Consider the following 10,946-nt stretch of genomic DNA (forward strand, 5'->3'; position numbering starts at 1 on the left):
AACATTAAGGCCTCGTTTGGTATGATGGAAGAGTTTTTGATGGAATTGGAATCGGAATTGGAATCAGAATAGAATTGAGTTATAAATGTATGTTTGGTACGAAGATGAAATCTGAATATAATATTAATAAATATATATATTTAAAATAAATAAAGACCAAAATGCCCTTATAAAAAAAATAAAAAACTCAACCATCATGATGGAGTGTGTATGTGGGGCACTTATGACAATTCCATGGAATTGTGGCAATTCCATCATGATGAAGATGGAATTGAATTCTAGGTATTTTGGTTGAATTGAAATTCATAAGGAATTAGATTCATGCATACCAAACAAGTGAAAACATGATTCCAATTCCAATTCCATTTTTCTTGGATCCAATTCTAATGCACCAAACATGACCTAAAAAAAAGAGCTATGAATTTGAAAAATTGAACAAAAAATTTCTTTTTTTTTTCCTTTTTAAACCTTTGGATCCGGTTGATTCGCTATAACCTGCTTCGATTTTCGGATTAAATCCAATTATCTTAAAACAGCTTGGTTTTCAACCTGATTCAAATGTTTAAGTGATCCAAATGATTGAACCAGATCATCTTATTGAGCAGTCGACGATTGGAATCACAAATATGGTTCGGGTTTTAAAACACCGGCTAAAAGTTAACTTATGGGTGAGACCACCAGGCGATCCGGATTTTCATTTTTAATTTTAGCTGTATTTATTTTTCAGCCTTCAGTTCAATCCAAACAAACAGTATTGAGATCCCATGCATTGAATGCTTCACCAGATACGAGGGTCATTTCCAGAAATTAAACTGCAAGAACAGGGCGCCTCATCTGCCCGACCACGCGACGCCGATTTACGCCATTCCTAATCTCTCTTCCTGCAACAAGAAAAAGAAACTGAATTCACTTTGAGCCCTGAGCCCTTGTCATTTCTCTGCAATATGTATGTAATGTTTGCGTTTCACCTTCCATTACCTTGTCCAGTAAAACACGATTTGCGTTTTCTCCTCATATGTCAATCTTTCGTTCTTCTGATTTTGTCGCTCTCTTTCTCTTTCTCCTTTTCTTCTCCTCTTACGCTTTGCTCTTTTCTTTCCGGGCTTCTTTCCGAAAAATAGAATTTTATTTTGTACTTGCTCTTTTCATCTCTACCCACTTTCTTGTTTCTTCGAGGGTGGGCTCGTTGTTGTTAAATCGCCCATTTTTGTTTCGTTTTTGTGGTCCTTCTTCTGATTTGCTTCAACCGCATTTGATTTTTATCCCATTCTGTGCTGTGAAGTACGGCGAAGTAAGCAGAAAAGTATTTCTCAGCTTTAGTTTCTGCGAGTTTTTTTGAACCTTAAGAACCGGGACGCACTGTTATCTATTTCCTTTGTGAAACTCGTTGATGGAGCTTGTTGGGTCTTCGTTTCCATGCGAATTCAATCAACTTTGGTCTAATTACTGATAGCTTTCATTAATTTTTGCTTGTCCATTTTTTTTTTTTGGGGAGGGAGTTATTTATTTTTCTTCGCTGGAAAATTTGAGATGATGCCGATAATGTTAATAAAAGAGTGCGTGATATTATTCTGTTTCGTGGCCGTTAGTATGCCTAAGTAGAATTAATAGGCAGTGAAGAAAAATAAATGTTTTGGCTCTTATTTCTTGCGTCCCCATTCTACTCTTCTGTTTTTGTTATTTAGTCGCCAATGATGCATTTGATCTTCTGAAGCAACAAAATGGTCGTTGAAAAGTGATTCATATTTTTAATTTTTTTATGACACATTTTTATGTTTTGCTTCTATTTGTTTCTTCACACGCCCCATTCTGCATTCTTTTTTCTTTTTCCGGTTCATTTTCTTTAATCCAAGTTGAATCTGGACTGTGCAGGGGTAAAACTTGAAAGATAACTTTCGTTTCCCTGGGGAGCTAAACAAAACGGCCTCTACCTTCAGCCTTACTGGCGTTGATTTGACGTTCTCTGTGGAAGATGAAGACGTGATACAATTTCTGCTATGGAATCTTTGGCAACTAGTGTTGTTATCGATAGTGGAGCCAACTAGATGGATCAAAAGCACAGCCATTTCTCCTTTTGAAGTTGTTTCTTTCCAATATTTTGACTTGCTGATTTGAAGGCACAATCGCATTCTAGTGTCCTAGACTGGAAGGTCTCCCGTGGCTCATATGTCTTTTACAACTCATGCTAAACAGTGTTTGAATCTTCTGAAGCTGAAGAAAGCCTTGAAATTCAACAAATTTGTGGTCTATTAGCTGGGAACTGCAACTTCTTGCTTTCTGAGCCAAAGGGCATCTGATTATTCACGGATTTGCTACTATTCTTGGGATCGTACTACAGAAGCACTCGCATTCGTGACAGAAAAAGATAGATTCTGAGAAAGTTGGAAGTGGGTTTGAGTGCGATTCTAAAGGTTTCTTCTTATTGGCACGATGGTGATAAATGTATTAGTGGCAGATATTGAAGGTGTTGTTTGAGAATATAAGAACGTATGCTTTCATGTTTATTCATAGTTGAACTCTTAGAAGAAGACGTTTCGCTTACTTTTGGGGATTATTGGTGCTCATGAATCGAGAACAGAAGCGAGGGAAGCAAGAAAAAGGTTCCGATGGTTCTGAGAAGGTCATTGTTGCCGTGAAGGCATCGAAGGAAATCCCTAGGACTGCTCTTGTCTGGTCTCTAACTCATGTTGTTCAACCTGGGGATTGCATTACTTTGTTAGTGGTTGTGCCTCCCCAAAGCTCAGGTAATTTACCTTCCTCTTCCATTTAATTTATTTTGGAGGCAAGTTTGATTCCTCTGTTACATAAGATTTGCCTCTGAAATTTATTGATGTTGTTGATGTCGTCCTATGCTTTCCATACGTGCAAATAACATTTATCCTGTGAATACACAGGTAGAAGATTATGGGTGTTTCCAAGATTTGCTGGTGACTGTGCCAGCGGTAGCAAGAAGTCTCCTTCAGGAACAACTTCAGAGCAGAAGTGTGATATCACTGATTCTTGTTCCCAGATGATCCTCAGGCTTCACGACGTTTATGATCCAAATAAGGTTAGTAATGGCTTTGATATGTTAAAGCCTCGTGCATAATGAATGTCGGTGGTGGCTTACCCTTGTCATACAAATTTTTTCAACAGATAAATGTCAAGATCAAAATTGTATCTGGATCTCCTTGTGGAGCAGTGGCTACAGAGGCCAAGAAAGTCCTGGCCAATTGGGTTGTCTTAGACAAGTAATGGTCTTTTCCCCCTCTCCATATATATATTTTTTAATGGATGTTTTCTGTTCAGAAAGGCATGCCATTGTGACTACAAAACATAATCATGTGTTGATTCCATCTTTCCAGTTTACTGTTGTTGATACGAGATTCTTATTACGTTTGTTGATGGCTTTTTGCTTGCTGCTTACTTTGCAGGGATCTCAAACATGAGGAAAAACGCTGCATGGAAGAATTGCAATGCAACATTGTAGCTATGAAGCGATCTCAACCAAAAGTTCTCCGCTTGAATTTGGTTGGATCACAAAAGAAGGATCTTGAAGAAGCCAGTCCATTACCTTCTGAGAAAGAAATGCCTGGGAAACAAGCCAAACAGAAGAACGAATCTTTAAATTCCATAAAAGCACCTGTTGTCACTCCAACTAGCAGCCCAGAGCAAGAGACACCATTTACTGCAACTGAAGCTGGTACCTCATCAGTTTCGAGCTCAGATCCTGGAACCTCACCATTTTTTGTCTCAGAGATCAATGGTGAATTAAAGAAAGAGGAGACAATTAAGGAAAATGAAGAACTTGATGATAGTATTTCAGACACAGACAGTGAAAATATGTCCACATCCTCAGCAAGCTTGAGATTCCGGCCATGGATCTCAGAAATGCTTCTACATAGATCATCTCAATGCAAAGAAGACAGATCTGAGGGATCTCATGATAAGCCTCAAACATCTACAACCAGAGCCTTGCTTGAAAAGCTCTCTAGGCTTGAGAGAGATTCTGGATTTGAAATTTCAACCTATAGGAGTGACTTGGATTTCAGTGGAAATGTAAGAGATGCTATAGCATTATCTAGAAATGCCCCTCCTGGTCCACCTCCATTATGTTCAATATGTCAACACAAAGCACCGGTTTTTGGAAAACCTCCAAGGTGGTTTAGCTATGCTGAGTTGGAGCTTGCTACTGGAGGATTTTCGCAAGCCAACTTCTTGGCAGAAGGAGGATTTGGATCTGTTCACAGAGGGGTTCTATCAGATGGGCAAGTCATTGCTGTCAAGCAACATAAATTAGCTAGTTCACAGGGTGATCATGAATTTTGTTCAGAGGTAGAAGTCCTAAGCTGTGCCCAGCATCGAAATGTTGTTATGCTGATTGGGTTTTGTATAGAGGATAAGAGAAGGCTACTGGTTTATGAATATATATGCAATGGATCACTGGATTCTCATTTATATGGTAATTTCTTGTCCTATACCACACGCAGTCAGGGAAAGATACATGTTTTTAATGGCTTGAGCTTGTTTAAGTCATTGAGCATGTAGTATAAGTGTAGTCCATGAGTTAGTGAGTTTTTTTATATTTATTATGATTAATAATTTAAGATCTCGTAATTAACTAACTACCAATTGGGAAACGAATTTAGATAAGCCAAATTTATACTGAGATAGTACTGAATCATTATACTTAGACAATGCAGCATGATCTTTTTTATTCTTAATTACTGCAGTCATGCAGAAACTTAAACAGTGTGATCTTCTATGATAAATGCCATGCTAATTTATTATGCATGAATGTGACCATTTCTTATCCTTTGATAGTTGATCTAGTACCTTGAAATTTTTCAGGGAGACAACGGGGTACATTAGAGTGGTCTGCAAGGCAAAAGATTGCTGTTGGAGCTGCTCGAGGGCTGCGATATCTTCATGAAGAATGCAGAGTGGGTTGCATTATCCACAGGGACATGCGCCCAAACAATATTCTCATCACCCATGATTTTGAACCATTGGTATTGATCCTTTTTCTCCTTTGTATAATAATGCAGCCCATAACTGGAAATAAAAGTCTCCACTACTGCGTAATTTATTTTCATGGCCTGCCAATTTTTTATTTAGTCTAGATTATCTTACATTTTAAGAATTTTCTATAGAATAAGATGTCTTGGATTATCAGAGGATCCCACAGATTGTATACCATAAAACATAAGCCGTGTTCCGAGGTGCATCAAATTATGTCTCACTTCTAACAGTATTGTGTTTTTTGTTTTTTAATTTTTCCAAGGTTGGTGATTTTGGACTGGCAAGGTGGCAGCCTGATGGAGACACTGAGGTGGAAACTAGAGTCATTGGAACGTTTGGGTATGTGTTGTAAGCTTGTAATACTCTTTAATTATTTTCAATTCAACCATGGACTCGAAACCAATCCGTGCGGCTGCTACATAGGTATTTGGCTCCAGAATATGCTCAGAGTGGCCAAATCACTGAAAAGGCTGATGTTTATTCCTTCGGAGTGGTATTAGTGGAGCTCGTTACTGGGAGAAAAGCTGTGGATCTCAATCGACCTAAAGGGCAGCAATGTCTTACTGAATGGGTAAGCTAGAGGATAACACTGTTTAACTTGTTATTATAATTTAGTTAGATTCGGTCTACAAAGAAAGAGTAGATTTAACGAATTATAAAGGCGTGTAGCCAGGTCTTGCACATGTCTGACATTCTTTTTTGTGTTTTTATTACTTTTTTGGTGGTCTATTAATTTTATATATACTGGGTATTCCGTAGAATCTCTCACTGTTTGGAATATTGTCACTGAGAAACATGACACCGATTGACAAGGAAAGATAAGTTTCTTTTGTTGTTTTTGTCTTGAGTAATTGTGAGCATTTGGATATTAAACAGGCGCGACCACTGTTAGAGGAATATGCTATTGAGGAACTGATTGATCCGAGGCTAGGAAATTGCTTTTCGGAAAATGAGGTCTACTGCATGCTGCATGCTGCCTCATTATGCATACGGCGAGACCCTCATTCCAGACCTCGCATGTCACAGGTAAAGAAAAACTTTTAACATATCTTTGTAGAAATAGGAAGCGGATGTAGGTTAATTAATCAAAACAATTTCCATGATTCCCTGAACTTAATCACTGTATAATCTCATATTCTCTTACTTTGTCTTCTTAATCTGTGTCTCTCCATATTTTCGAGAGAAGATTTAGATGAGGTTCATTTAGTTGCCAATAACCTTCATGTTATTTATGGCTTTAAATGATTCCTCCGGGTCATAATTCTGTTGGAAACTCTCACGGGAACGCCTAAAAACTGCATTCAATTTTTCTCCTTTCCACGATTGGTCACCTGCACGTACCATTTTTTTTCCCCCTCTTTAACCCCTCTATGTGCCAAATTCACATGGATAGAGATTGACAGTTATGGAGACCTCTGGTGGCTACATTTAAAAGTTGACATGACTAGAAATTCAGTTGTTACACCTCTGAATGAGCATATATAAGAAATATGTGGCATCATTGCAAACATATGCTGACAAGTTCATATATTAATCTCCATCCCTTTCATTTCACTTCAAATTAGGACCTCTGGTTTGCTCTGCTAACTTCTTTTGCATGTCTATGTGTCCTTGTGTTAAAGGTTCTCCGAATGCTTGAGGGCGACATGGTCATGGAAACAAATTGCCTAACAACCACTGGTTATGATGCCGGGAACCGGAGTGGTCGGATCTGGGCAGAGCAGCAGATGCAGCATCATTACAGTGGTCCCCTGCTGGATGAGCCACTGGAATCTTCATTCAGTGGAAAACTCTCTCTGGGGAAGTACAGGTCAGCCTACTGGGAAAGGGACAAAGCCTAGGTGAACTTCCATGCGAAGATGATGATATATGTAGTGTAAAGCACAGGTTAACATTGAAAAACTGCATGATCACATGCTAGAAGCCTGAAATATATTTCTTGCTTCTATGATTTTGGTGGTTTTTGTCTTCCATTTCTCTGCCATGCCATCGTCTATTTTTGCATCTGTGTATAAAGAGGGGAAGGGAAAGTAGGTTAGGAGATATAACAGATGCTTTTGAAATTCTTTATGGGAGAAATTGGCTGATGGTCTTTGTTTAAATGGCTTGCTCAATCCATGGTGGTTCGATGCTTTTAGTGTGCTTTTGCTTTTTTAATGGAATCTCATTTTTTAATAAAGTAATTATTTACTTTTAAATTTATTTTATTTTTAAATATTTATTTTTATGAAATACTTTATAATAAATATAAAATTATTTATTAATAAAGATATTTTTTCAAAAAAATAATGGTTATGTTTTAAAAAATTAAAAATGTTTTATGTTTTTAAAAATTTAATTTCTTAAAAATGTTTAATATTTAAATGGAGGGAGTGTCTCACGAGGCATGGATGACATAGTTAAATGCTTCTGTGATGCATTTATTAAGCTATTTATTTTGAAGCAAAATCTTTGTGAGAATCCAAAACACGCAGGTTGAGATAGTGATGGAGGCTGTAAGCATTAATTGTGATTTTGGGGGGAAGGAGAAATGTCAGAAATTTTGAAATTTGAAAGATGAAAGACAGATAAAATCTTAGTTGGCTGATGATGACAAGAAGCCTGAGAAGTTCAGAATTAATTACTCCCTCATTTATTAATAGAAAATGTCAAACGTCGTTTCTTAGCATGTTTTGGCCATTTTTTTTTTTTTTTTGACAAGGCAAAATCCTATTCTTCGCTTTATCCCCAAAAACCTTACTCCTTTTCACCCTTGTCTCTATGTCGCAGAATTTTGATTACAGCCTACTGCAGGTTTTTGCATGGCACGGAATTTTATAAATCAACGTTATTTATAATTGATATTCCATCAGTACTGTATATTAGTTACTTTTTAGTAGCATAATTTAATTTTTTTATAAATTATTAATTGATAAAATTATTTTATTTTAAACTAAAATTCTTAAATTACTTTTAAAAAATAAAGGAGAGAAAAATAAAAAAATATTATATTTTTTGTTTATTTTTTTGCTTTTTATTTAAGATTATATTTAGAATTTCACTTATTTTATTTCTCATATTTTGATTGTGTTAGTATTAATATTGATAAAATTGATAGAAATGACCTATAAATAAGATTGGGGAGAGTAATTGATAAATAGTTAATTATTTCTCATATCTCAATTTTTATTCCTTCTCTTTAATATTATAAAGCATTTTTGGTTGAATTGTATTTTCAATTAGTTAATTATTTTTAAATTTGTATTTGTTGACTCTTTTCATGTTTATTTATATTTAATAGGGTTTCTCAATTAAATATTTTTTTTGTTTATGCCCTTAATTAACTGCATTTTTTGGAAGAAATCTTATTAATTACACATTAAAAGATTTAAAATATTTTATATTTTATTTCAAATTATAAGACATTTGGTGGAAATTTAGCGTCTCAAAATATAAAAATATTTTAATAAAAATAAAATTTTATTAATGATATTTTTTAATATTATCTTTTTCATTGTATTTCATCTTTAATCTTTTTATAAATGTGATTGTCTTTGAAATTGGGGTAGCATTTGTTAACCTCCTATCTCTTTAAAAATATTTTATATTTTTAAATGAAAGAGTATGTTATTATTCCTCAGTTTCAAGATACTTAAAATATATGTTTTTAAGGTTTTTGCGCATCTAATTAGAAATCTAATTAATACATGAAATAAATTATTTCTAAAGTATGATAAATTATATTTGAAATTTTTGGAATGAATAAAGGTACTTCTTCCGTTCAAAAATACAAAGTATTTTTTAAAGGGTTGAATGTTAAAAAATATAAAAAATATTTAGTCTTTTGAGGTGTAATCATTGTCTTTTTCTCTCCAAAAGTGTCCCTATAGATAATGACTTTATATTTATTGTAGGGTATTTAATAAAAATAAATATAAAAATATATGATTAGTTTGAAAGTATGTAATTACTTTATTGGAGTGAAATTCTATTAAAAATGTCTTATATTTTTGAATAAAGGGAGTATAGTATAAAAAATGTTAATAAAAACTGTTTTGAATTTCTAAAAATATATTCCCTCAGTTCAAAAATATAAAGCATTTTTTGAGGAGTTAAATGAAAAAATGTAAGGTATTTTTAATTTTTTGAGGTATAATCATTGCCTTTTTTTTTCAAAAGTGCATCTATTGATAATGATTTTATTTTATTGTAGAGTGTTTAACAGAGATAAATATGAAAAGATAGGATTAATTTGAAAGTGAGAAATTACTTTATTGGAGGGTGAGGTTTGATTAAAAATGCTTTATATTTTTTAACGGAGGGAGTATATAATAAAATAATTTTTTCTAAAAATATATATTAATAAATACTGTTTTGAGACAATCCTACTTCTTCATCTTTCCCTTGAAAACTTGTCTAATTTTGACCCCTCTATTTTGCAAAAATAAGTTGGTGGCATTTTCCCTTTGTTTTCAAAATTTAAAAACACAACATTTCGGTTCTCCTACCTTACATGAACAATATACTTTTAGTATATATTGATGATTATTTATTTACTTTTAGTATATACTTCCCATTATCTCTAAAATCAATTACTTAGAAAAGAAAATTTAGTACCTATACGCGCGCGCGCGCGCGCCAAACTATCATTATATAATTTCTTTACCCAACTTATAATTCACTCAAATCTTTATTTGAAAGTTTCAATTTGTATATTATTGTTGAATGATTCCATATGCTATCTAACAATGCCCTTAAAAAAGTGCACGTGTCAGGGAAAACAAGTTTATGTTAAACAAAAAAATAAAATATGTTTATCTTGCGAACTTTAACTTAAAGGTGAATGCACATCTCTATTGTTTAAATCCAATTTGAATGGTTTGTATTTTATTATTTTTAATTAAAAGTAAGCATTCTTATCTTAAGCGAGGAAAGATGGACTAACATTTTCAAGTGCAACGATTTGCACAGTGACTTAAATGTTTTCAATGTTAAAAGGCATTTAAATTTAAATAAATTAATAATGAGACACAGTTACATTACATAACAGCATCACCTGATTTTATTAAATTAATAAAAAATAAAAAGATATAAACTTTTTAAATCTCATTTAGATTGTTCAAATGAGATGTGAACCAATTCCAGGTCCATTATAATGAGGAAAACAAAGCTAGAATAGAACAAATAAAGACATTAACTTGAGTGTTAATTGTGTCATCAACTTAAATTTTTCATTCTTACTCGTTTCACCACCCTCCCAATTCATGATCGTTAATTAATTGTTTGATCACTTAAAGTGTGTTTGGATTTTGGCAAAAATTGATTAACAAAACATGATGATGTTTGGATAATAATTTCTAAAATTAATTTTAAAAATAGAAATATTTTGATAATTTTTTAGAATTAATTATAAAGGTAGGAAGAAATGAAAATGCTCAAATACTGAGAATTGATTCTCAAATAAAGAAAAAAATAGCTTATACCAAACAAAGTTTCAGAAGACAAATAGAGCTTGAAAAAATTAAGGTGTTTGTATAGGATTTTTCAAAATCACGATTTTAAATTTTAAAATTGATTCTAAATGTGTATCCACACAAATCCTTAAACAATCTACAAAATAGTTTGATACCTTTCTCGGGTTTTTCCAATTGACTTCTCTTTGTAAGTCTATCTACTTAATGACACACACACATATATATATATGTATATGTATGTATGTATGTATGTATGTATGTATGTATGTATTCTTCATATTCTAGATTTAGAAGTTTAGATTGCCAAGACAAGGCCAAACTCCACAAGGCACGCATTTAAATTAAAAAAACTAAAAATAAAGAGGGAAAAAAAAAAGAAACATGAAGAAATCTTAACCCTTACAAAATCTAGGGTTTGATGGTATTTTCTTATACGTTCACCAGAATTTGTTTATTATTAATAAATGACACTGCATGAGAGAGGAAAATAAG

The 10,946-nt window shown here is 33.4% G+C and overlaps 1 protein-coding gene across 3 annotated transcripts; it reads left to right on the forward strand.

Annotated features, from left to right (window-relative positions):
- Positions 1-563: 563 nt before the first annotated feature.
- LOC129288864 (inactive protein kinase SELMODRAFT_444075-like) lies at positions 564-7,134 on the forward strand. Of its 3 annotated transcripts, none has more exons than XM_054925666.1 (10): positions 564-668; positions 1,873-2,744; positions 2,895-3,049; positions 3,136-3,230; positions 3,414-4,441; positions 4,831-4,991; positions 5,264-5,340; positions 5,425-5,572; positions 5,878-6,027; positions 6,624-7,134. In XM_054925666.1, exons 2-10 carry the CDS (start codon positions 2,564-2,566, stop codon positions 6,840-6,842), a joined length of 2,214 nt encoding a protein of 737 aa, XP_054781641.1. In that variant the 5' UTR covers positions 564-668; positions 1,873-2,563; the 3' UTR covers positions 6,843-7,134. The 3 variants fall into 3 exon arrangements, with proteins under 3 accessions (XP_054781641.1, XP_054781642.1, XP_054781640.1); XM_054925665.1 differs by lacking the exon at positions 564-668 and adding an exon at positions 725-946; XM_054925667.1 differs by lacking the exons at positions 564-668; positions 5,878-6,027; positions 6,624-7,134 and adding exons at positions 710-946; positions 5,675-5,867 and having other exon boundaries at positions 5,425-5,625.
- The last annotated feature ends 3,812 nt before the right edge of the window (positions 7,135-10,946 follow it).

The sequence above is a fragment of the Prosopis cineraria genome, unplaced genomic scaffold (assembly GCF_029017545.1).
Source record: "Prosopis cineraria cultivar Desert tree isolate PC_DT_omini unplaced genomic scaffold, ASM2901754v1 PC12, whole genome shotgun sequence".
NCBI lineage: Eukaryota > Viridiplantae > Streptophyta > Magnoliopsida > Fabales > Fabaceae > Prosopis > Prosopis cineraria.